The sequence below is a fragment of the Macrosteles quadrilineatus genome, unplaced genomic scaffold (assembly GCF_028750875.1).
Source record: "Macrosteles quadrilineatus isolate MER2022 unplaced genomic scaffold, UCM_ALF_1.0 Scaffold_6__1_contigs__length_79288215, whole genome shotgun sequence".
NCBI classification, from domain to species: Eukaryota; Metazoa; Arthropoda; class Insecta; order Hemiptera; family Cicadellidae; genus Macrosteles; species Macrosteles quadrilineatus.
The window spans coordinates 71,435,005-71,461,710 of NW_026542599.1; the positions used below are offsets into that span (position 1 = coordinate 71,435,005).

The 26,706-nt window shown below is 34.5% G+C and overlaps 4 protein-coding genes across 4 annotated transcripts in view; 2 read left to right on the top strand and 2 right to left on the bottom strand.

The window, feature by feature from the left end:
• The window catches only part of LOC128997629 (cartilage oligomeric matrix protein), a 32,641-nt gene extending 24,621 nt beyond the window's left edge, over nucleotides 1-8,020 (top strand). The window contains exons 20-26 of the mRNA XM_054423267.1: nucleotides 119-224; nucleotides 1,089-1,210; nucleotides 1,818-1,905; nucleotides 3,462-3,645; nucleotides 4,752-4,866; nucleotides 5,905-6,027; nucleotides 6,657-8,020. Coding sequence (XP_054279242.1) covers nucleotides 119-224; nucleotides 1,089-1,210; nucleotides 1,818-1,905; nucleotides 3,462-3,645; nucleotides 4,752-4,866; nucleotides 5,905-6,027; nucleotides 6,657-6,757 — 839 coding nt within the window. The 3' untranslated portion in view covers nucleotides 6,758-8,020. The remainder of the gene's footprint in view (nucleotides 1-118; nucleotides 225-1,088; nucleotides 1,211-1,817; nucleotides 1,906-3,461; nucleotides 3,646-4,751; nucleotides 4,867-5,904; nucleotides 6,028-6,656) is intronic.
• Nucleotides 8,021-8,590: 570 nt separating this feature from the next.
• On the bottom strand, nucleotides 8,591-13,493 carry LOC128996646 (cyclin-dependent kinases regulatory subunit). Its single transcript, XM_054422066.1, has 3 exons — nucleotides 13,341-13,493; nucleotides 11,542-11,669; nucleotides 8,591-9,186 (listed from the first exon to the last, which is right to left on the bottom strand). The coding sequence occupies exons 1-3, from the start codon at nucleotides 13,403-13,405 to the stop codon at nucleotides 9,143-9,145; spliced, it is 237 nt and encodes a 78-aa protein (XP_054278041.1). The 5' UTR covers nucleotides 13,406-13,493; the 3' UTR covers nucleotides 8,591-9,142.
• A 2,077-nt stretch (nucleotides 13,494-15,570) lies between these two features.
• LOC128997216 (tRNA modification GTPase GTPBP3, mitochondrial) lies at nucleotides 15,571-22,072 on the top strand. The gene is made up of 9 exons (XM_054422822.1): nucleotides 15,571-15,782; nucleotides 16,536-16,712; nucleotides 16,962-17,081; nucleotides 17,766-17,935; nucleotides 18,793-18,903; nucleotides 19,091-19,196; nucleotides 19,800-19,933; nucleotides 20,675-21,066; nucleotides 21,819-22,072. Exons 1-9 carry the CDS (start codon nucleotides 15,671-15,673, stop codon nucleotides 22,054-22,056), a joined length of 1,560 nt encoding a protein of 519 aa, XP_054278797.1. The 5' UTR covers nucleotides 15,571-15,670; the 3' UTR covers nucleotides 22,057-22,072.
• Nucleotides 22,073-22,130: 58 nt separating this feature from the next.
• On the bottom strand, nucleotides 22,131-25,719 carry LOC128997217 (polyamine-modulated factor 1-like). The gene is made up of 3 exons (XM_054422823.1): nucleotides 25,226-25,719; nucleotides 23,522-23,737; nucleotides 22,131-22,513 (listed from the first exon to the last, which is right to left on the bottom strand). The coding sequence occupies exons 1-3, from the start codon at nucleotides 25,369-25,371 to the stop codon at nucleotides 22,258-22,260; spliced, it is 618 nt and encodes a 205-aa protein (XP_054278798.1). The 5' UTR covers nucleotides 25,372-25,719; the 3' UTR covers nucleotides 22,131-22,257.
• Nucleotides 25,720-26,706: the final 987 nt, after the last annotated feature.

The following is a 26,706-nucleotide window of genomic DNA, read 5'->3' on the forward strand; positions in this document are numbered from 1 at the left end:
ATTGTAAGATAAAGCTCCGTAAACAACTCATTAAAAAAAGCTAAGGGAGGAACTAGAATTTTAGATTATAGCACTCTGTGATGATCAAGTTAACACTTAACTTTCGATTCAATTTTAGGGGACGGTGTCGGCGACATCTGCGATGGGGACTGGGATTTGGACAAAGTTCCCAACTATTTGGACAATTGCCCCAACAACTCAAAGATTTTCTCCACTGACTTTAGGTGAGATTAATTTATTGGTAATCCAAGGCATCAGAGTAAATAACATTCATGTTTTTTCATACAATAAATTTAAAAAATGTATCACTTAAGCTCAAATTAATTATTGTTCTTGAATCAATCCAACGCTGATATTCAGAATTTCTGTCAGTGCAAGATAAAAATATGAACGAACAAAGAATATATATTTGCCTGCCAGAAGTTACTTGAGTTGGATTTAACCGCTTTTGAAAACCCTTCCAGTTAAGTTTGATAAGTTGTTTGAGCACACTACATAGAAAGTCCATGCTAATTTTTTTAGTTTTTAGTTTTTTAATTTTGAGTTTTTGGTCCAAAAATTATGAAGGTCCCTTTTCCAAAGGGCTAACAGGGAAAATATTTTTAGTACTGTATTGATATTTTTATGGATATATTTCACATTGAATTACTTTTTCCCAACTTATATAATAACAATTCATTTTGCTATATTTAAAATGTAAGTTAACAGTGTGAATAAAAACGTAACATTAACTTAAACTACTCTTAACTTCAAAAAGTAAAAAAATTCCTAATTATATCATTTTTAAACAGAACTTTTAAAGAAAATATGAACGAAAATAATGAAAATGAAGAAAATATATGAGAACTAGCTAGAAAGGGAAGATTTTGGTACATTTTTTAAATTATATAACTTGGTCCAGCTTATTCTTATTTTGAACAAATTAGAAAAAAAAACAAAAGCCATTGCAATTATTAGTTCATAACATGTTTGACAGCATCAACTCTAAACTCATGCAAGATGTCGAGCATACAATTTTTGCTTATACAACATTGAACATTGATAATGGGTTCAAAGTTTACAATTATCAATAAATATTTGATCTGCAGGACGTACCAGACGGTGGTTTTAGACCCTGAAGGCGAGTCCCAAGTAGACCCGGAATGGGTCATCTACAACAAAGGTGCAGAAATCGTACAAACTGTAAACAGTGATCCGGGATTGGCTATTGGTAAGCTCCTGATTAAATCTGTGGAGATTATACTGGTCGCCCAGAAAACTAGCTCGTTAAAACTCTTACTTCGTCACAATACTTCATAAGAATACCCCTAGTATATTTCCCATTGAACTGATTGAAGTAAATAGTAGAGCTTCTAGTAGAAATAACATTTTGGAAACTCCATACCGTCAATAGAAATTTCAATGCTCTTATTTATTTTATTTTTAACTGATTTATAAGTCTTAGGAATGGAGATTTTAGTCTTAAAATCCCTAGTCTCTTATTTCAGACTCTTCAAATGCACAGCCCTATATGAATGTAGTAGGCCTATTTTCTGTATCATAGTTAAATTCTAAGTTCCTTGATAAAACACAATCTGGTGGGACAGTGTGTAATAATAACAAATTCTTGTAAAAATATTAGTACAGTAGTATTATAGTTGACTGTTTTTTAACACTTGCACTTTAAATGTCAAGTATTCTCATCTTTAAATTGAACTATTCAAACCTATTATTTTTTACTTAGTTAATACTTAATAGTATACATTATCAATTAAGCATTTGGCAAGGTGGTTTCTAGGTTAATAGTTTCTATCTGAAATAGTGATGGTTTATCATAGGTTACGATGCTTTTGGAGGTGTCGACTTTGAAGGGACATTTTTTGTCGATACTGAGATTGACGATGACTACATCGGATTTGTTTTCAGGTGAGCTCTTAAGTTACCACTATTTTTCAAAATTGGTTAAGTTTATTTTTATACAGTAGAACCCCTCATATCCGGCCTTGGTTTTACCGGTCCTCTGTTTATCCGGTCCCTTCCAGGAAGCCAATATCAAAATTTTTTGTCTCACAGCTTACATACGTTTAGATGCAGCCACTAGTCTTTGTGACTGCTCAAGTCATAAAATAAATTGTTCTCATTATTTATCTGTTTGTTTATACATTTATTTGCTGAGTCACTATACTCAGTTGAGCTAGTAGGTCTAACCTCTGAACAGTTGGTTGATTATTTCCAAAGTGGGGTTAGTACAGTACAGTACGAGTACATTAATTTTTGTATTTCATATGGTTAAGAATGTTGAGTAGAAATGCATGTACCATTTAAGTCCTAATGATCTTTAAGTACAATTTATTGTCATTTTTACCTCCATTTAATAGGTTTTGTTACCTGGAATCATAATATTTGTACATTCATTACTTAATGACTTTAACATACAAATTTTTTTTCTTTTTACAAACATGTTTAATTTTCTAAAAATGATCCCAGAACAGAATTAAATTATACTTTTGATTGCATATATTGATTACCTATTATTATTAGGTATGAATTATCATTTTCATAGTAGGTTGGTTTATCCGGCCAAATCGTTATCCATTCAGGGGCTTGGTCCCGTGGTGGCCGGATATGAGGGGTTCTACTGTACCACTTTTAATATCATCCACAATTTGTATCAGAGTCCAGAAGTTTTAGGCATTGATATTACCATAGATAAATAATATTTCCTTAGTAGATTTCTCATCCTTATGGAACAGCTGAAGGCAATTTTATTGTTAGTTCTGTCCGGTGCACTGTAGATGTCGTATTTTGTTTACAATTTGTTTATTGTTATTTTAGTCATCTAAAACCTTGTTTAGTCAAATAAATCAATATAATCATAAACAATAACTCGTTCCTAAGTTATGTAACCAAACAGTAAAGCTCAAAACAAAGAAATCTGTATAAATAAAATTAGAATTTTGTCTGTACATTGTTCAGCCGAAACAAGTCTTATCTCAATAAATTGTCTGTCTGTCTGTCATGGCCCAGAAGGCATTTTACACTGCCTTTTCCTGAAAAACGAGAGCATCAATCAGGATTCAGAAAGTCTTTTTGTATTCACTGGATTGGCGAGAGTGTCTTTAGTATTTAAAATATGACCTCACAACTTTTGAAATAAAATAATGGACGTTCAAAAACCCAGTTTTGTGAGTTTTTCAAGTCTTCTCTTGTTTACCATATAATATATTACATCATTTATGAAATACTCATATATTTATGAATACGACATCTGTGAAGATGAAGTAACAAACAGCGGTTTGGATAAAGATGATTTTTTCTAGCTGTCACTGGATATGTTTACATTAAATGTTGTTTACAAATACTGCAACCATTTCCAATCACATTTTGTAAGAAAATCCAAAACCAAGTGAAATTAAAAACAAAAACGTGTTGCCTTACGATGTTTTCATGATATTTCCACTATTCTTCATCTCTTTTCACAGCTATCAAGACAATCACAAGTTTTACACTGTGATGTGGAAGAAGAACGAACAAACGTACTGGTCGACAACACCTTTCCGAGCAGTAGCGGAGACGGGAATACAGATCAAGGTGGTCCAGTCGTCCACAGGTCCCGGGGAAATGTTGCGGAACTCTCTGTGGCACACTGGCGACACGGAGAATCAGGTAGAAACTTAGAAACATTATGTAGTAATAGTAATTGAATAGTTATCGAAGACTAAATTGTGTTCGATATGTGGTTGTTTAAGGCTTAATACAAGTGCAGGATGAATCTAGAGCCAACTGAGTTTTTTTTAAGCTTTCGCAAAAAAATACTAAAGACAATTATATGCATCGTGCAGTTTTTTCTTCAACTAAAAATTTGCACCCTTATGTGCACTTGGTGTATGGCGTGTGTGTGAACCAGTGCAGGCATTGTCCTGTACCTGAGAAATTTATCCTTGAAACTCTTGCCCACGTTCTTGGAAAGTGTCATTTAGTAGTCTCACCCGCCACCATTTGATCACAAAAATCATTGCTGATCAATTCCCAAAGAAAGTTACGAGTTATGAAGAGGTCACAGCTATAGAAGAAGAGGGCTCTGTGGGGCGGAGTGACATTACTGCTATAGACAAGGGGAGAGATTACGGTCTTGTTATTTACCCAACAGTTCGTCTCGAGACAAACGAAAGTCAGCCAAAGGAAGCTCATGAAGAAAAAGTGAAGACTGTATAAGAAAACTATCTCCTATTATTTGAAAAAATAAAGAGTATCCAAATTTGAAGTTTATGGATTATTGGTTGAAGAGGAACGATTCCTAAAGAAGTCCAGCAGTTTTGGAAGAAATTCAATTTGAAAAATAAAGTGTTACATCTAATATCTTTGACAGCCATAAAATTTTCTATTAACATTATAAGAAACAACCTTTAATAAATTTGAATTTATATAATTAGCCTATATACATTTTACATATTGATTTATTTGTCAAAATGACTTTGAAGACATTTACAAAATTAATGAAATGTAAAAGATGAATTAGATGGAGATGAATGGTGCAACTTCTAGTGTACTTGACTGTGCTATCGCGGCTTTTGTTCATGACTACAGATGGTCTGAGAAACCCCATTGGCTTACAATCTCATACTATTAGGTTACGTTGACACAAAATATAATTTACTTTTGAAAAATTCTAAACTAAGTGGGATATAAGATTGTAGAAACATTTATTGTTCACTATTTTTATACGACATATTTCCAAATGATTGTGGTTAACTTACCATGTTTTCTTTCAGGTTCGACTGCTGTGGAAGGACCCCAAGAATGTCGGATGGAGAGAGAAAGTCGCTTATCGGTGGCTGTTGCTGCATAGACCTCACATCGGCCTTATACGATTGAGGATGTTCCAGGGTGAGTTAGAAATATGGCCACCCTCATTGTTTCCATCACCCCCATTAAAGCTGGGTTTTCTTAAGTTAAGAAGATAAGAGGGGAGTCCACTCACCTCTAGCTGGTTTTAGGTAATTTAATGGTAATGTTTTCCTAGAAGCCGAGGGGACTGACACTGGAGGAGCGGAAAATCACTTCTCCCCACTCTTCTCTCCCTGTTTCACTTCTGCGCCTAGGAAAACCCAAATTAACTCAACATTTGGAAACTAATAATACAGGGTGAATCATACCACCCGTGCACTACGGTTTGGCCCAACAAGCGTTAAAAAAATCTTTTTTATTGAAAATCCGCCACCATATATTTTTTTAATGGGTTACAATTTTGAATTGCCACTTTAGGCAGTTTTCTTTCAATGTTGGGATCATTAAAAGTAGAAATTGATGTCCGAAAAGTAATTAAAAACAGGTTGAAAATCCATGGCATTTTACGAATTTTAGAAGTAGGGTGTTTTTTTAAGGTTAAGGAGTGAGATTTTCAAAAAACCTTAAGGGGGTCTTGTCAAAAATTTAATTCTTGACCATGAAAATTCTTTAAAATATTTGCTAGCTCTTACCGTTTGAGCTACGTGTTTTTTTTTTTTTTTTCAAAAAAAGGGAGGTTTAAGGGAATTTTTTTTGGGTGTTGTAATTTGAAAAGGTTACTTTTTGGGATTTCCTGAGTGGTTTGGGACCGAGATGGACCTCCACAACAAATTTCAGACCCTTAGATATTCTAGAAGTGGCATTTGTATCAAATGGTCATTGAGTTACACAAGCGGCTGTATATTCCGTTAAAGTATGTGCACGGGTGGTCTGATTCACCCTGTATATAATCACATTTAATTTATTACAACTACCTGGTGCTGGGATCTGTTCATCTAACAGTAAACGTAAAGAGATGTAACATTAAACCCTTATGTTTTTAAGATTTTTGTCTGAATAGACTTACCTTTGCAAAAGATCTTACAAACCAAAGTTTCCTTAGTCTATAGGATTGATAGATAAATAAACCATGCTCAGGTACCACGATGGTGGTCGACTCTGGGAACGTGTTTGACTCCACGCTGAAGGGCGGACGTCTTGGTGTGTTCTGCTTCTCACAAGAAATGATTATCTGGTCAGACCTCGTCTATAGGTGTAATGGTGAGTCTCAACTTGTATCAGCTGTTATGGTAGAAACAATAGGACGTTAACAGTGTCTGTCATGGAAATTTTAGTTTAGACTGAAAAATATCCAGTTTACTTTTAGACGCTTGGACAATCGATGAGAAACGTGTTTTGTAGCAGTTAGAAGAAAAACTGAAATTCGGCTTGGAATTTTATTTTGAAGGCTAATTCAGTTTAGAGAGAGCGTCCTTTCTTTCTTCTAGGTTTAGGTTCACGGTATGAGTTACGTATAATTGTCTGCTCAACAACACAACCTAACCACACCCCAACAGACAATTACTGTTACCTAGCCTAGTGCTTTCAATTGTTGTATTCTAAAAGCATCTATTCAAAAGTTTCTTTCTTAATTACTTAACTTACCTGAATAATGTTGTACGAAGTTTGAATTTCGCTCTTTTTGTCAGATTTGAAAGGTCAATGACAATGAGTTTAGTTTCCAAAACTGTGTCACAATCCGAAGAAATTAAATGATTATTGACTACAAATTAAAATCCTATGCCAAAGCAAAACAAAAGCTCTGTCACATTCTAAAACAAAATGTCTTCGCATACTAATGTAAAACAAAATGGTATTTATTGTTTAAATATATTCAATTTGATTTTCAGACAACGTCCCAGAAACTGTTTACCGAGAATTGCCACCCAACTTGCAGAAAGACGTTCAGGTCGATCACAGTCTTCCTCCGCAACAAAGACTCGAGGGATGAACAGCGGAAATGCTTCACGACAAACTAAACATTTCTTGAATGGTATCTGTCTTGGGTAGTAGCATGGCGAATTAATAGTGCTACAATGGTTCTAACTACAACTTTAGATCCTCTTGAATTTACATATATGCTAAAGTAAGAATAGTAGCATTTATCAAACATACTTAGCGTTAAACCCAGTTAAAAAAGGCCGTGAGTAAAATTAAACGTATTTTCAGGTTTTAATAGGGTGACATAACATGGTTTGGATTCTTTGTTTAAAGTTCATTTCTGGTGATGGTGAGTTTGTTGTGTTTGATGAATTATTGCGGACATTTTCCATTACGATTAGTAAGTAATAAACAAGTTTTCAAAACGTTTTAGGATCTGGAATCTTATCTCACCTGAAGTCGGTAACAGATTCGAGATCCCAAAATGTTGGGCAACTTTTTTATGTTATGGAAAATGTCCGCAATAATTCCTCAAATTGGGATGGAATTAAAGCTAAGACCAATCAAGGTTTTTAGTTTGGTCATCACATGAAAAACACTGGTTTGGACACAACTTATAAACTTTAGAACCACCTATGTGGAAAATAAGATATAATATCTCTTAAACACTAAACTTCATGGAAAACCATAAGAAATTGTCCAAATTTCAACTGTTTTAAAATTTTATACCCATGGTGAGACTTCACTTAGTAAACCGAAAAAAATAGTGTGTTATAATGTAAAAAAAAGTATTTTCACTGAGACCAACTGCTATTAGTATGTAACGGTAGTTAATTAAAATATACCCTATTATTTACACATTGATTAAGTATTAAGTGCCATGTTATTGCCCATATAAGGCTACCTCAATTCTGTGTACTTATATGTTCATTAAAAATATTTATGGTCTATGTGTAAGATAATACAAGTATTTAAAATATACTGTAAATATTCATTTATATGGATAAGAATATGTTTAATATATGAGTCTTGTAAATAACATTAGTGATGTAGCCTATAAGAAAATAAATCTGTGTTGTAGAAAAAATATTTTTTTATACCTGAAGATAAAATAAACCAAGGAAACTAATTTACTAAGATAGACATTTTTGTAATAATAAAGCAAAATGTTAATACTAATATTCATCGTCTTAATTGGTACAGATTTTGCAACCTTTGTTTTTTTTTGGAAGAACAGATTAAAATGAACTGTTTTAACTCGTTTTACTAGGCTAACACAAAGAACCAACTTTGTAACAAATTTATACAAATAAAGTTATTTAATACTTTTGTATTTGTTAATTTTTACTTTTGAAATTTTCCTTTTAAAAGACTAAAGAAGCAATATGGTCTGAGGTATCTTCATCATCGAGCTTAGTTGTCTGCGAGATTTGATCTTGGACATACTAACATGGATATGTTGGATTTGCCCTGCCTCCACCAAAAAACCGTAAACACCAATTATTGTTCAAAGTCATCACCATTTATGCCACTCAAATATTTAACTTACTTATAATGTATAACAGAAAACCTGTTTTACTGAAATTAAGGGGGCTTGGATAACCTGCCCTTTGTTAAATCAGTGGTTGAAATTAATGAAAATTAAAGGCAATTTAGGTTCCAGATCTACAAAAGGTTATGTTTTACATTATTTTAGTACAGTACAACTGTATAGGTACACAAATATATTTCAGATTTGTCGACAAATATTTTCTGAACTTTTATCTTTTCTTTATCTAAGGTATGCGTTCGGTATCCAATTGGTTATTTTCCAATTTGGTTTGAATTTATTCATCATGGTTTTTTTATTATTTCCTTAAATTACAAGACAAAAGCTCAAGGTAACTTAAATCAAAATCCAAAATAATCAAAACTGTTTATTTACAAAAACGCATTATTAGCTACAGTTTACACGATACAGCAAAAGAAGTACAAAAGAAGACACAAAGATGATTATGTACAATTTAAACTGAGTTTCAAACAGTTTATCCTACAAACTGGAAATCAGCTGATTCCGTTGACAGAACTAATTTACCAAATTTAACATTGAGTGATCAAATTTTACTACAATTTAAATGTTTATCGGTCTAAGTACATTAGGCTATCTAAAATTTATTTTCAAAGTCGTATGTTTCAAAAATCGTTAAAAAATATGAACGCTTACAAAAATTATATAAAAATTTGTGATGCAAAAAAATTAGATCACATTACTAAGGACTTTGTGATGGAGAGATTTTAAAAATCACAATTTTCCACAAAAGGCACACTTATCACATTTAAAACCTTACAAATTACGTAGGAAAGGAAATTACAACTTGATTTAAAATAGCAGAACTTCGCAACGCCAACCGTGAGGCCACTGGTGTAGAGTTATGTACAAGGGGAGTGAGAAGTAGATCTGAAGTTGGACTCAGTTCTAGTCCTTAGGAAGCGGTCTCTTGAACAGAAGAATGTGGGGCTCTGGACAGAACACAAGGTTTGAATTAATAACATGTTTAGATTGTTACGGTTATAACTTAATTATGAAATACAGGGAGAGGCAATGAGAGCATTTCAATTTTATATCACTGGAACATGATAAGTATTACAACAAGGAATGAACAGCTGTGCTTATAACCTCAATTAAACTATGCCATTTAGTAAACATGGTTCTATGGAGTCAATACAATGATTTTGCAAGGAATAATTTTGCAGCTTCAACCCGAAAATAAACACTCGAAGCGGCAAAACTCTGTGTCCACCACCAACCACAGAAAGAGAAAAAAAAAAAAAGAAAGAAAAAAAGAAAAAGAGAAAGAGTGTGAGTCACAGTTGAGTAAATCGATGTCAAAACAGGTTTGTCAGGAAGCCTTCGCTGTTCTTTGGGGGTTCTCCCTATAAGCTTAGGGTGACCAAATCATAAACTTGAAAAACATGACACATCCAAGGTGGGTTTCGGGGCAACAGGCCTACCTTCCATCTAAATGGGGCTCTGAGGGACCTCCATCGATAAGTAGTCATTGAAACATGCTCTTTTTTGCTGATTTAAGACCTATCAATCTTTTTCAAGTTATCTATAAATTAGTAATTTGATTTAAATTGTGAGGCGTATAATTGTTAGTCAAAGTTATGTTAAAAATCTTTGGGATTTGAATTTTAGCGAATTTCCCATATAGGGAATAAGCTTTTGCCGTAAATTTCATGGTAAGACCTAGACCCGGGACTGATTTTCTTTTTCGTTTTGAGGTCCCCAGAGACCAAAAACACCATTCGTTCAAATTCATATATATATGCGTTAACACAATAACTTGACCAAAAGTGATCCGATTTTGATTAAATTTGGTACAAACGTGTAAACCTACGTTTATTCGAATGAGTTCGCGAACCAGCATGATCGTACTATGGGAACAGGGGTTTATAGGGGTTTTTATGGGGTAAAAATTAGTTTTTCCCAACTTTTACCCTAAAAATACAAAATTTCACAATTTCCTTTCAAACCATTTTGTAGGGCTTAACACTTAAAGTGCCGTTGACATGTTTGAACATGAAAATTGCATTTATTTCAATGTTAAGCAATGGCGGGAATTCCCGTCATCAGCACCCAACGTGTTAAAAAGAGATATTGCAGAAAGGGTATGCACTCCCATCTTGTTCCTTTCCTCCAGTTAATTAGCAAAAAGATTAAGCTATCTCCGTATTTCCAATATACACTTGAGGGCAGGGATCACAAAAAACCATACTGACAAATTAAAAAAAAACATATTTCTAAAATTTATAGTGCAGTTTTCAAAATAACGTATGCGTTTTCAAAATAACGAAGCCATTTTTCGTAACACTGAGGTGGTTTTTTTTTTTTATTTTCATCAGTCCACTGTTTAACTTTTTCACATAAAAAATCCACTAATGATGCCAGTTAATCAAATAGCAAGAATCATTTGTAAATGATTTTTTTTTTCATTGACGTAACAAAATGTTTCTTCAATTTGTTTTAGACTGGGTAACTTAAAGGCTATCTCTTTCAAAAGCATCCATTTAAACTTAAGAGAAAATATCAACAATGAAAAAAGTGGATCAACCAAACATAATTACAGGACATTTAGGCGTCCCGGGAGACTATTTTTGGGACCACATGTTTGTACATAAACGGGACAATCTTTTTTTTACGGGACGTTTGGTCACCCTAAGCTACATCAAGTTCAAAGTTCAAGGTCCTCTGAGCAAAGATTTGCTCATGCTTATGCTATAGGCCTATATGCGATGTAACATAACAGTTAGTTTTTTCAAGATGTGATTTGATTAAATAATTGAAATAATATCATCTCTAGCTTCTGACCAGATTCTTTTGTTACTACGGTCTGTAAACCAGTAATAACAATCAGAATACTGCAATAGCAGAAAAGTATCACATTAGGTACAGTAAAACCCGGATTTAACCTAAACAATGTGCTACAGGCCGTTTTGGATAACCTATTTTTCAATTAATCAATTAGTGGACTTTAATGCTGCAATCTTAAAATCCCCTACTGCATAAGTTAATGAAATATTTTCCTCAAAATTATTTTTTAACTATAATCTAGCTATAACAGATTGAGATACATGTCGTCGTCCACTCTACTACTTTCCTTTGGCCAAGCAAGCGGCTCACGTTTTGGCAGACTGCTCCCATTAAGTAGGCCTAAGTTGAGCTAATTTTGTAATTGAAATTATTTTTTTTATGATTGTTTTGGTTGACCTGTGTTAGAGTAACGGGGTGCGGTTGGAAGGGGTTTTACTATAATAGAATTAAACATAAGCCTACTTTTCAATTAGGCCTAGTTTATGAAAAAGATAAGTTACCTGGTTGGTGAGTCATGTAATGGATCCATCCTTTGCTCTGCTGAACGCCAATACCTCGCCACTCGTCTTCCGTCATCAGGTGAGTCTTGGGAACGAGCTTTACCATTTCTTTGGGGAGCACAACATGTCTGTGGAGAGACATTATGTTAATTAACTAGGCCTACAATGACAAATTAACATTATCTGAAACTTACCTACCAAAATATAAAAATAAAAACACCGTAAACTGTAGTACCGGTAGTTAAGTACTGAGATGGTGGCGTTGTCCTGTACAGTATTCCAGCTAAGTTACTAGGTCACAAATTGTGGATATTTATAGGCACACGCTCTAAATGCGATGCTCTCTGGGTGTGGATGAACGTCTGCACTAGTGAGTACTACGACTAGCTAACCGAGTAGGCCTACTACCGTACCTGCAGTGCTATCCGGATAATTAGACCAATTTGTATTAAATTAAAAGGCAAAAATGTGGTTCGGATTCCACTATAAACTGTACCGGTAGGTCCCTTAGAAGCCATGGGTGGACTTTCATAAGCAGAACTAAAAAAACCAAATGAAATAACTTATCAAATTTTCTAGGCTATAACTTATCGATTTAACTCATTTTGATTCAATTAAATCAAGTTTGGTTAGTTAGGTAGGATAACCTAACCCAACTAGGCCTAATCAAATGAAATAATCGATAAGTTATATGGAATAATAGGTAATAGTATTAAGCTCAATATATCTCGATATTTTCATTCGGTTTAAGTTATTGAGTGCTGCTTATGAAAGTCTACATAGGCTGTATGGGCTAGTTATTAACAGCTGTGTCTAAGGAACATGTTGGCCTTAAGTCACTAACAAGACTTAACACGATCACGCCACTCATCCTTAACTTACTTAAACTCATCCTTTACGCATATTTGGGATACACACCTAGTGGCATCCCCATCTTAGGCTAAATAATTTATACCGTAGGCCTACAATTTTTATCGACAGGCCTAACTTAACTATTTACATAAATTATTTAACTAATGAGTACCAGGGGACCGAGCCATGGCTCGGTAAACTTACCTATAACTTAGATTATTTCGATTGTAAAACCAATGTAAAGGAAACTGTTTTTTTTTTTTTTACAACCTTATTCGAAGATGACAAAATATAGCGATAGCATACCATCAGTGATCAATTTTCTAGTTACATACATACATACATACATACATGATACATGATCTCTCCGTCCGTAGTCCTTTGCCTTAAGGAATTGGACAGGTCAGGGTTAATACAAAGAATGGCTGCACTTTACTTGACGTCCTACACTCATTCGAATGAAAATATCGATCGATATATCGATTAATCGATTGCTTCATTCGATATATCGTTTGGTTAGTTAGGTAAGGTTAACCTAACCTAACTAACCAAACGATATATCGAATGAAACAATCGAATGAAAATATCGAATTGAAAAAAACAATCGAATGAGTGTAGGACGTCAAGTAAAGTGCAGCCCAAAGAATAACCAGAGCTTAATACTAATTTTTGTCACCGTCTAGGTAACTGTCTATGTCCTCTAAACTTAACTCTACTAGATATTTTTTTAATTCTGATTTGAATTTTGTTCTAGTTCTAGGCCTAGATCATTCTCTACACTGGAGCTAGGAGCCTAAGTGCCATCACAGCCAAGGGTATATCAACTAGGCCTAACAAAACTTATGAGACCGAATCTATGTTAAATGTGTGACATAACGTGAAGTGAGGGTTTGAAAATAAACAATTGAATAAATGCAGACATGCGTTTAAAACAGACAATGACTAACCTGTATTCATATTGATCATCAGTATACTTGTCGGAGTAGTAGATGTTTTTGGCTGCAGAGGACATTTTCAAGTACTCCAAGCACTAGTAGTCACTATAAACTGCAAACTAAATAATGAACTAAACCAAAACCACTATCGTTAAGTCTTGAAAGACGATGTTAATGTTGAAGTTGAACTTGTTCGATGAATGAATTGTTCAATTTAACGAATTTCAAAACTTTGAAACTGGAAATTTGATTTCAAAGACCAATAAAAGGTATTATAGCTTCCCGCGAATCCCGCGCAAAGGCATATAGAGCATGTGCGTGGCCAATGATTTTTAAATACTAGGCATACCAATATTAATACCAATACTATTATTATTATACAGTACTAATTACAAGAATATTAGTTATAGTATAGGCAGTACTGTGGTACTATGTAAAATAAAATATATTTATTGATGTTATAGTCAAATTTAATTTGATTTGTAAATTTGAGACGTCATTATTTGTCATTGTAATAAATAATGTATTAAACAGGCATATAAAATATCACAACTTTTAAATTTATTATCTTGAACTGTTTGAATTATGTTTCCATGATAAATTGCAAAAATACACAAGAATATTAGTATTTAGAATAGCATTAGGGCTCCCGTAAAAGTGGCTGTGGCTCCCGTCAATTTCAATAAAGTTCGTGTTGTGAGTGTGTGTGATGATGACAGATCTAGCTGAAACTAATTAAGTGGATTTACAAAATTACTTGCATTTTTTTTATATTTAAAATCATTTCGAAATTAGTATCCTTATACATTCACGATTCACTGTAAAATAGTGTACCGTATTCAAATTCATAGTAAGTTTGATCATAGACTAACCAACACTTGGGGGAGTATGTTATATCTATGGTTTGATCAAACTCAGGGTTAGGTTGTGCACGTTTGAAAAAAAAGAGGAGAGAAATAGCAATAATAAACATTACTACTTGATCAGGACACTCGCTAAAGTGGATACAACCATACAACCATCCCAGACCAGATCAAGCCAGATCAGATCTCCTGTCTATGTTCCGGATTATACACAGCCACTTCAAGAAATAGATGTAATCTTGTAAAACCTAATTTTCTCCCCTAAAACGCTTTAGGCACGAGCCCGGGATTGTTTTTCACATTATTTCAGGCTAGGGGTTATGGGGCAATATCACTTAGATAAAAATCCATTGGTGATTTGGCGGGATTTGTTTAATATCAATAAATCAATTATTTAAGATTGGGATGCCACTATGTGAGCATTTTAATCCAAATACTGTATGAGTGAAGGATGAAGTTAGTGGTCTTGTAGTCTATAGTGACTATAAGGATATTATACGAAATAATGATAAAAAAAACGTCAATAGAAAGAAAGGACAAGACTTAACCTTTTAATTGTAACCTTTAAATAATGTCAACAATAAAAAAAAAAAATTATGTTTGAAAATTATGTGATAGGTACATCATGTCAATTTGAGCCTCATGCATCAGGGACTGAAGTCAAATCAAATAAAAATATCTTTATTCGTAATCTGTACAATATGCTTGGTACATTGAATAGTGTCAAAATGACCTACGACCAAACAGGGCCGCGCTCTAACAACTCTGGTCGCTCCCCCAAACCTATTGAGTTGCACAAGTATTTAGGAGCCATAAATACCAACAGATAGTTACCGATCTTCAATAGACTGCCAGATCTTACTGTTACATTAGAAATTTAATGATGTTTGAATAAAATGGAACTTAGGCTTTGTACATAGTATTTCTTTTTCAATGACAAGACTGATTATTGTAGACTGACTGTATGTGATGTAACGTATGTAAGCGTTAATGTACATTCCTTCCTGAACTGTCTGCTCTGCTTGACAATGACATCTCGCCGAAACATGTAGCATCTACGGAAGCTAAAATTTGGAACTGACGACGGGCAATAAAAAACCAATAGTAGTTAATATTAACATAGTCCCTTTTTATCTATGATATTATGGATATGGACAATGCACTTTCTTGAACTAGTGCACTCCGAGGTTGCCTGGTTAAAAAATTAGCCAGGAGAGGAAATGGGGAAAACAGTAACTTACCAGCTTTATTATTCATAATAACACACCAGTACCTAACCTCAAAATAACAAAACAAAACTCACTCAAACTTCAAAGTCAAACTAAACAAAAACACACAAACACAGCACAGCACAACACAAACACCCAACATAGAGAATAGGCTTACAGTATTAAATTAGTACAATTTTATCGTCAACAATATTAACATTAGTCGGGATATAATTTTAAATCTAATATTTTTCATAAAGCTGTGTAGCTAATGTTCAAAATTCACCCTTGTGGTTTGTTTTTACGAAACAAATTGTTACAATTAAATTTTTCGTACATTTTCACTAAAAACTACACATCTACAATATTTGCCCTGTCATCAGGTGGGTTTTATATTTCAATTTTCCGTGGTTTTTGTCAAATAAACTACATAGCTGAATTTTGAAATAAAAACATGATAGGCTAATAATAGGATTGTGCTGCTAAGTTTATGTACATAGCGAGGAATTATCTAAACATAAAGCCCAGGGTTTAGGCTTAGACAATTAATGGAAACCATTTCGAGATGAATGAGTTACAGTGTTTACTCTAAAGTGCAAGACGTTAAAATGGTTCTAATTTTTTTTATAATCCGAGAGAAGTAACCTAATAAATGTGTAGGGCCTACAGTTATTATGTTCATCTCGGATTAACCCTCTTTGATGCCCTTCTTAGGTCCTTGATCAGGCTCAACGCATAAAAACGTATACAGATTTTTTTAAAGACACACACTCTAATATTCTAGGAGGATCGAGCTGGTCTACTGTTGGTGGTTAGAGTGTGGGACTTCGATTCCAGGTGCCTGGGTTCAAATCCCGCCAAATCACCAATGGAATTTATCTAAGTGATAATTAAACCCCTAGGTCTAGCCTGAAGTAATGTGAAAAATAATTCCGGGCTCGTGCCTAGCGTCCTAGGACAAACAAAAATAAATAAATAGGTCTAATGTGTGAGGAAAATGTGTAGTTAGCCAAATGTGAAGTATTATGAGCAAAACTGGATGTTGATAGCATTTAGGATAAACTGCAAGCAAAATATCATATTCTCGAACTAAAATGTTTTCTTTATTTTTAACTTATGCTTAGTGATTATTTTAGGTAAAGGAAAATGTGGCGTTGCTGTTATAAGGATTTCCGGTCCTGCCTCAAATTTAGTGATGGGAAAAATGGCTGGACTGAAAAAGTTACCTGAACCAAGAAAAGCTTTGCTTAGGCAAATTAGACATCCAGAAAAACATGAACTTTTAGATAGAGGCTTGGTACTTTGGTTTCCAGGTAAGTCATTTTTGTACAGCTTTTGTTCATTGGGAAATGTGTTAATTTGTGGCCGGCAAAGCAGCGACTTCTTGTATTTAATGATTTAATCCTACACTACTAATATTATAAGTGAAAACGTTTGGATGGATGGATGTTTGTTGCAAGTAAACGCAAAAAATATTAAATCGACAGGATTGAAATTTGTTATGATGATAAAACTTAGCTCACTGAAACGTAACAGTAGCCTATATTTGTTTCTTCTGTAAGGTCCAAACAGTTTCACGGGGGAGGATAGCTGTGAACTTCAGATTCATGGTGGAGTAGCTGTCATATCAGCTGTTTTAGATGCTTTGGCTGCCATACCTGGGCTACGTCCTGCTGAACCAGGTGATATGTCTTGTATTTTATTTTATCAAATTAATTCAATATTTTGTCTACAAGGCCATATATTACATTTAGCTAAATAATGGACTATTATAAAGAATTCAATTGAGACAAAACAGGGTTTTGCTGCCACTTTTGATGTTCCGTAACTGAGAACTACAGACGAAACACCCTAGAAAAATATATATGATCAACAAATTAAAAGAACTTTTGTAAAGGGCAACAAAAAAAGAGAAGAATAAACCCATCCAAAAGACCGGCAAAGAGCCAAATTGAGACTGAAAAATTGAAACAAAAAAAAAACAGTTCGTGTTATCAAAGCAAACAATGTTAAAAGCATTGGTAACAGTAAAATAGACAGTGACATCTGTCATCTGAAAGTTAATAAGAAAAGAGAAACAATTCACTGAAGAGCAGCAATAACAGCGTAGGAATGGTATAAGTTTTTTTTTTTTTTTTTTTTTGTGAAAGACTGAAGCATAAAATAAAATCTATAATTGTGTTCTCCCAGTAGATTCGCGGCAGCAAATGTTTAAGTTCATAACCCGAAGTGGTTTTAAGCCACCTAAATTCGTTGTGTGATTAAAAATAATAATTTTTTAGTCTTCAAAATACTTTTTTGAATTTATAAAAACTTAAAATTTGTACTATTGATCAAATTATTCAAGAATGACTGTTTTTTTTTAGGGGAATTCACGAAACGGGCATTCTACTCAAATAAAATGGATCTCACTGAGGCTGAAGGGTTGGCTGACTTGATTCACGCGGAGACGGAAGCTCAGCGGAAACAAGCTCTGCTGCAAGTTGAAGGATCACTGTACCAGCGCTATAGTGAGTGGCGAGACAACCTGAAGAGGGTAAGTTCTATCTAAAACACTTTTTTTATTCCTACATCCTTTTGTTTTCATAATTTGCACTGTTTTATACTTTTAGATTAATAAATCTCCAATGAGCTAAACAAAATCAATAACAAATTTTTGTTGCTAGATCTATTTATGGCTATCAGTATCATTTTAAACAAAGAAATCACAAATGAGTCGTACTAACCTAACACTTTTGAGGATATTATGGGGACCAAACGTGTCTATCTTGAACCAATGTCTGAGACTCTAAACACTAGTAACATAGCTAAAGTAACCAAAGTGGCACTAGGTAACACACTAAGTTTGTGTTTGGCATATAAAAGATAGTGTCAAAGGTTTCCTCGAGCGTGTGTCTTGTTATAAAACTTCCAATCTCCGAGTAAAATATGAAATGTTTCTTGTGTCAACCTAAAATATTGATCAAGAACTTAGTTTCATCGTCAATTAGTTCTTAACGTGATAAACTCTCCCTCACTTTCCTTCATATTCCATATCATAAACCCATATTCTTAGTTTTTTTTTCATATTTTTAATCTCTTCGTCATCTATCACTATTACAGCTAACTCTTACCCAGTAAAATCAGCCATTGAAGCAAATGTTACCTTATAAAATTTACATTATTTTATAATTTATAAGCTTGGCTGTAAAAATACTATAAATAAAGTAACGGGAGGCTGACTGAAACCAACTGACAGACATAGTTGACTGAAAAAACTGATAAATTTTGGATAAAACTGTGACTGAACTGATGTGTGTTAAGCGACCTTAACAGTATGACAGAGATGGGCAGTTGAAGGACTAATGGTTCATCAAGAGGTCTCTATGTTATTTAATTTGTCATCTTTTGCAGTGCATCGCTCATGTGGAAGCTTATATAGACTTCAGCGAAGACCAAAACATTGAAGATGATATACTACAAACAACCAATAGTGAACTAAAATTACTCACGCTGAAAATACAGGCAAGTTGTTGTCCAAATGAGTTCCATTCTAAGGAATTCTATAGTTGTACAGTATCAAATGGTAGCCTAGAATTTTGAACTCCTAGGCAATTTACTAGATAATTTACTCAAAGTCTTTGATTACAGTCATCTGGGATCTACTCATTACTGAATGTTTTGACACTGGAATGGCTTGTTATTTGAGCAGGCGCACTTGCAAGATGGCAGACGAGGAGAGAGAACAAGAGATGGAGTCAAAACCGTCATTGTTGGGGCCCCCAATGTCGGCAAGAGTAGTCTACTCAATGCCTTGTGTGAGTAATCGTTTTTTCTAGCCTTGATGAAACAGTGGTTCCGATAGTTGAATAGAGCTTTTCAAGGAATTATTGTAGATTGGACTGAGTGTTTGTTTGAGAATTTATTGATGATTGAATCAAAATTGTCAACTGTTACTTTTTTAGTGTAGAGAACCTTAGTTAATTATTGCATTGTATTGTATGAGGGGACGGACTTAAGGTATTGGAACGTTACCTTGTTCCATTTGCCACTGACTGGGTTAGCCTATAAATACCCGTGACCATGACCAGGTACAGGAGCTTTTGCCCAATGTTTTCTCTGACAAAAGAAGGGTGAAATGCCTGGTAGCAATTTCTAGCTGACCGTTGACTCAAAAGACCACTATGGATTCTAATTGCGCCTCTTTACTGTACAGTTATGAGGATTTTTAACAATAGCATCCCTCAAATTACAAAGATCATCTATTAGCTATGATGATCTAAGTGCTCACAGTACATCCAACCTCAAGCAAAAGTTGTCAATCAATTTGTTCTTATTTTGAGTCCGCAATTTTACTTTTGGAAATTTCAATCTTTGCTGTTACTAAACGTTCACAATAAAAATACTTAAGAGTTTTGCAGGTGAACGGCCAGCAGCCATTGTGAGTGCTACGCCAGGGACCACTAGAGATGTTGTGTCTTCTGTGTTGGACATCGCAGGGTATCCAGTCTTGATCAGTGATACAGCTGGTCTTAGAGACAACACAGACGACGTGGTAAGTGAACTTTGGTCATATATTGGCCAATTGCGATTTTATCTAAGTCAAGTCGCATTTACGCGAGCCCATTAGGCAGGCAGGTCACCTGCCACAGTTGGTGTATTTCAACTTACCTGAGATAACCAGCCTGCCTACTGGTCTCATGTAAATGTTGTGTGAATATCTGCGATTAGGGTCAAGTAGGGCTGAGCATTGTTTACAAGATAAAAATTATCTATTTTACATACAGTTAAACCAGGGTATTCAAAGCACTCGATCAAAAGCTACTATTCGGGAAAGTTGACCATTCGACTTTCTCTTCCCAACTTTTGTACAAATAACATTTAGTTTTGATGATGTTGGAGGAATTGGTTCAATAGGGAGTTGTAGTTGTATAAAAAGTGATAAAAAACTTCTGGTCATACATTTACGTTAATTCAGTCGATCCAGAGGCCATACCATCATGAGATAAAAAAACTAGTTGATTAAACGACAAAACAAAAAGTCTGAGTCTATGTGTAGGAAGAATATAATAGTGAATATTTTGCAACAAATCAAAGAGCTTCTACTGAGCGAGTGGAAAGTATTGCGTGTAAATGACAACAAGCGCACTTGTCAACCTTAAGCTTATAAAAAAGCTCTGCATACTCGACCTCTTACTGCTATTGGAGAATCAATTATTTGACCAACTAGAATATTATGTGTTGTGTTGTGATTTTACATGATTTGATATTTTCATTGGTTTTACGTTTATTTCAGATAGAGAGAGAAGGAATCGCCCGAGCCCACCAAGAACTTGGCACAGCAGATTTGATGCTACTAGTCATTGACGCAACTTTTTACCAGAACTGGAGCGATAAAAACCAGGAGCAAAACTTTTTAGACTTTCTGAAGATTTACATCAACACATTAAAACTGGAAGAAGCAGTTTTGTCATGTGGAAATGTCCAAAAATTGTTTGGTGATAAATCACATAAGGTTACAGATAATGTCTGTTTGATAGTTTTCAACAAACTTGATCTGATTGAATATAAGTCGCTGTTTTATAAGGTGTGCCGGGAATACCCGGAATGTGTTACTGCAGTTTCATGTAAAGACAACGGACTGCTTGGACCTCTTATAGAGAAATTAACTACCAGCTTAGAAAAATTGTGAGTGAGTTATTATTTTTGAAATATAACAAAAAAACAATAAAAAATACTGGTACTATCAATATTTGCTTACAGTTCAGTAGCAGGTTAACTATTTAGCCTTAGCCTTTAGAAATTTTATGAACTAGTTTGATGCTTGGATCACAAACCTTAATAAAAAAAAATAGTATAAGTAACCAAAACACTATATGGACTCTGTCAAAATAAACTAACGACTCTGCAAAAACTACATGGCAATGAAGATCTAGCAGACTTTTCAGGCAGTGTTTTAAAAGTTCTTGATTTAAGTTAAAAAACTAAAAGATGAAACAATGATCAGTGGCATATTTATTTTAATGTCTTTGATTACTCTTTGTTAATTTAATTGATCAGCTGACTTTTAAAAAGCCAGCTGATCAATTAAATTAACAAAGAGTAGGCCTAATCAAAGACATTACACTTATAACTGATCAAACATTGTGGCTCCGTAAAATGCTTTAAAAATTCTTAATACTGGGTCTCCATTCAAACATGAAGATTAAATTCACAAGTTTTCACACACACACACTTATTTACCATACATGTGACATGACATGAGGATCAAGAATGTTTAGAATGTTTTGAAAAATCGAGAATCAGAGTTTGTCCCAATTTCGGGATTAAATATGAAATTCACAGCTCAATTGAAGTTTTTTACTGTTTTCATGGTTGGGTACTCTGTAATATCCATGATTTTTTCACGTTTTGTAATATCCAAACCTTCCTATTCACAGGTGTGGCAACCCGACAAGAGAGAACGCCTGTTTGAGCCAGTCCCGCCACCGTTACCACTTAACAGCATGTGTAGCAGCCCTCGACAGATACCTGGCCATGTGTGGAAGTGAGAGAGAGATAGATCAAGCTGCAGGTCAACTTAGAGTAGCTATGAATGCTATTGGACACATCACTGGACACGTGTCTACGGAACAGATACTCGATGTAATATTCAAAGACTTTTGCATCGGTAAATAAATCAGTGTATTCATGTTACAGTTTTAATGCACCATTAGTCCCCTGGAATGATTTGGAAAAGGAGAAAAATATGAAAAATCTTTTAATAAAAATATTCTTTGTTAGTTAATTATTCTTCAAAAATAGCTATTTACATCACGTTACAATTTGCAGTTGTATGTTAAAATTATATGTAGCGATATTTGATCGTTTTCTCACAACCTATTCTATATCTTCTGCTTTCTCCATAATAGTGTCTATTTTGTCTTCAACAGAATCGTCACTACACTGACTTTTGACCGCGAGAAGTCTAGATTCCAAGGATCGAACCTGCGACCTGAGCCTAATTACTTCTCTCAAAACACATTCACTCTCTTGTTCCTTTTCTCTTACTTGTCTCTCCAACTTGTCCTTATGCTTCTGTTTCACTTCCATCATATGAGAACGTATGTGATCTTTCACATTGCCATTTGGTCTCCTGGAAATTTAAGACATGAATAATTAGAACAATTAATTATCTTAAGGGCATATTACAGTAAACATATGATACCAGTTATTATGCATGCATGTTCATTCAAAATATCTGGGGCCATGTCCGTGTCAGTCAGTATATAGGTAATATTTAAGCTCACAATTTAGGTAACTTATTGAATGTAATTAGGGAAACAATGTTGAGGAGTCTTGTAACTCATAACAGGTCTGAGAGTCCAGTTCTAAAAATACAGAAAGTAGGCCTACCTTTGAGTCATAAATTTCAACAAAGTCCTAGAGTATTTCTGAATCAGAATGGAAACCTAGAGATAGAAAAGTATAGTTGCTGTCATCACAAATAATGAATTGCACACAATTTCTTGGTACCTTCTAAATCGTCCACTCGGATAGTCGGCTAAACCAGAGCTTGGTTAATCAAGATTATACTTTACAATAAAATAGGAATTCCTACATGGTTTCTGTAACTCATTTTGATCATATTGGTCTGATAGTGCTAAAAAACCATTCTACAGGTCGATTCCCACATATCAGTCCAGTCATAGTTCCGTTACAGTTCATTCTCAGTTGCATCTGCAATCTCTGTCAAACTGTCAGTCATTTGGTTTCAGTCAGTCTTCTGGCACTTTATTTACAGTGTTGTTACAGTCAAAAATGTTTAATTAAAACACAATATTCTATCGAATATTCATCGTCCATCTTGTTGATTGTTGAAAAATAAAAACGTTACTTAAAATATAAAACTCGATCATTTAAATAAAAAAGGACCGTTTTCTAACCTTAAATATATCCGTCATAATCCAAAAATATCGGTGAAAAGAAATCTGAAATTGACTGACGGGCGCCGGCAGAGCATCTGTCGGAACTGCGGCAATGAGTGAAGATAGCGTGATAGAAAATCCATTAAAGAATATTTTTGTTAACTGTGACGCGATGTAACTGATGTGTGTGAATCGACCTTAAAACTAACATAAGAAGAATCAGACGTTTAACTTACCATGATTTTTGTCCTTCTTCAAGCATTGATTGATCAACCAACTTTTCAAGTTGATGTAGATTTTCTTTTATTTTTTCTTCTTGGACTGTCTCTTGGATTTGTGTCAGTAAAGAGTCCATAAGTTCTGCTTTCATTTTCTTCTGTATTTTCCCGGGAACTGATCTAGATTGTCTTATAGCTCTGAGCACACCAAGACAGTCTGCATAGTGTTCTTCACTGAAAAAAAGTTGTGTACATCATTGGAAACCCAGTAGGCCTACTTAACAAACATAAATTTAATTGTAGGCCTATTAGATCTTTGAATCAATGGTTTAAAAGTAGAACACAACTCGGTGATATGAGTGTGAATGGCTCCTTTTTCACATAAATAGATAGACATTCAGTTTGTTATAGATTGTCATATTAGGCATTATTAAGTTAAACTTTAACTGTAGATATTCCTAGATTTCTTGTACATGCAATGTGACACACTTAAGGAAATGACGAATGTGTTTCACAGCAATGCCTGTAGTCACTAAGCTGAGGCATAAACATTACGAATAAATTTAGTTTGACATAGGCCTAAGCGTTGGATGTATACAAAGGACATAATTTTTTCCACCACTCCAAGCACAAACTAAGTTAGGTGATAGTGGTTGTTTTAAGTGCTGTACATGAACTAAACTTATCATAAACTATCAAATACCAAAGTAGGCTGGACCCAATACATCTTAGCATAGTTCCAAATCAATTATGAGAGGGTAGGTTCTAACAAAACAGCCGTGTTTAGCCTGTTACTTCAAAAATATTTAAAACTTAAGACTGACATTTAAGTTGTTATGTTGAAGTAAAAAATGTTGTTCCCTAGACAAAAAATAGCTAGGCCTAGCAAAATTAAGCATATTTGTAAACATGTTGGCCTACTGTTAGCAAACTAGGCTGCTTGCCAGCCGCTGGCACAGCACCACACAATAACGCTGGCAGTCGGGTCACACTAGGTTACTCGCCTAGTTTAAAGCTCAGTTCTAGTTGGGTCATCTGTGGGTCCTCAAAAACGAGTAGCCTAGGCTACTTAAGTGATTAAGGATGCGTGTGTGAAAGCAGTTTGTTTAAAAAGCATAACCGCAAGAATGTTAGTTACCCAGGCCTTGGGACAAATAATAAAACAGTAGGAGCTTCTTCAAGACTATTGCAAAGTTGTAATAAAAAGAGGACTCAGAAACATACAGAAATGATTTAGGAATGTCACCACATAAATTCAAGAATTAGTTAAACCTCCAATTAAAAAAGAAAATAAGTTAGGCCTACCGGTAGCCTATTAATTTATTCAACGGCAAACGTTAATTTACAAGAAACATGCTTAACATAGTAGATATTTATAATAGCCTACAACAACAGTGATAATGATTAATTTGATACAGGAGAACAAAATTTCAACAACAACCGGCTGCACTTTACTTGACGTCCTACACTCATTCGAATGAAAATATCGATCGATATATCGATTGCTTCATTCGATATATCGTTTGGTTAGTTAGGTAAGGTTAACCTAACCTAACTAACCAAACGATATATCGAATGAAAATATCGAATCGAAAAAACAATTGAATGAGTGTAGGACGTCAAGTAAAGTGCAGCCCAACAACCTAGAGGCCATAGGTTACCCTGATAATAGCACTGGATTTTTGGAAAATCTATTACTAAGGATTAGGGTTGGTTACTTACCTAACACCAGACGATATGTTCTCTATAGCGTTCTTCAAGTATATTGATAGTCGAGAATACCTATTCAAATACTCTGATGAAAAGGATTCACTACTGATATTTTCTCCACTGCCACTAGACACTGATCCACTGTTTGGAGTCGTCATTGTTATAGTTTAAAGAATGGGTAGTCTTAAATATGTGCTAATGAAAGAATGCACTGATTAAGAACATTATATAAAGTCTAATGTTGTAAATTAGCAATCAGTAGCCTAAAACTAGGCTCCCCAAGATGTTTTAGCATTGCATAGGCCTACCAACAACCTCCTAAAGTAAACAACATTTTACAACAACTACTTGTAAAGTAAATGGTAAAACGTTCAACAAAAATATATTTTAGGATCAAAATAGTAAATCTGCGGTAGTTCATAAATATTTACCTATACCTAATTCTTGAATACTGTGTTTTAATTCCATCAAATTGACGTAAATGACGTTAAGGAAGAGTAGGAGGTTAATAATAAAATTGAAATAGTTGGCAACCACAGGCTGCCAAAATAGATGGCGCGAAAACTTGCATAGTCCACCAAACTGTCATTGGAGAGTTGTTGGACTCAGATACAATGAATACAATGAATTTATTTGGCCAATCAACAACAACATTGTTACATGCATGATGCTATGTCAATGTACAAGCATAAAATAAAATAAATATCAAGACTTAAAAATCAAACCAAGCAAAAATCGATCAAAACCAACCATGTGAAAAAAAAAGATATCTAATGATACTGTAATAAATTTGGTCAATGGCGAGTGAGGGCATCAGCATTATTTTTACCCTGCAATTTTCCAAACTGGGACCTACTAGCACAGATAAAACGTACGTTTTATCTTGAGATGCTTCTAGTGTTCAAGCCACGGCCGCCTTTAAATTGCAGTGCAGAGGGTATGGGGACGCTTTGGGGCAATGTATCTTAAGTATTACAATGCTATGGGAAGGGAGGAAAACTGGTCCATATAAACTTTGAGGATGTTTATGACTAAAGATGATGTGAAGAAATAAATCCGGACGAGCCCCCTTTCTTAAGGACAGTGGAGGCGAACACCCACAAGTATAGTCCATGACGTAGGAAGTGGTGAATGAAGTAGTAAAGGCTAGCAGCATTGACTGGCAAATATTTGATATATCTACAATGGGATACACTAGTGTTATTTGTTCAATGCTAGCAGTGTGGAGTGTGGGAACGCTTTATGGCAGTTACATTAATGTATCTGCAATACTAAAATGTTATGGGAAGGGAGGGAAACAGGTCCAAAACGTAAGAAGTGGTGAAGGAAGTAGTAAAGTCAAACAGTCCGGAGTGTGTGTGGACCGTCTGTAGCAGTTATATTAATGTATCTGCAATCCTAAAATGCTATGGGAAGGGAGGAAAACAGGTCCAAGACGTAGGAAGTGGTGAAGGAAGTAGCGGACTAGCGGTGAACAGTATGGAGTGTGGGAA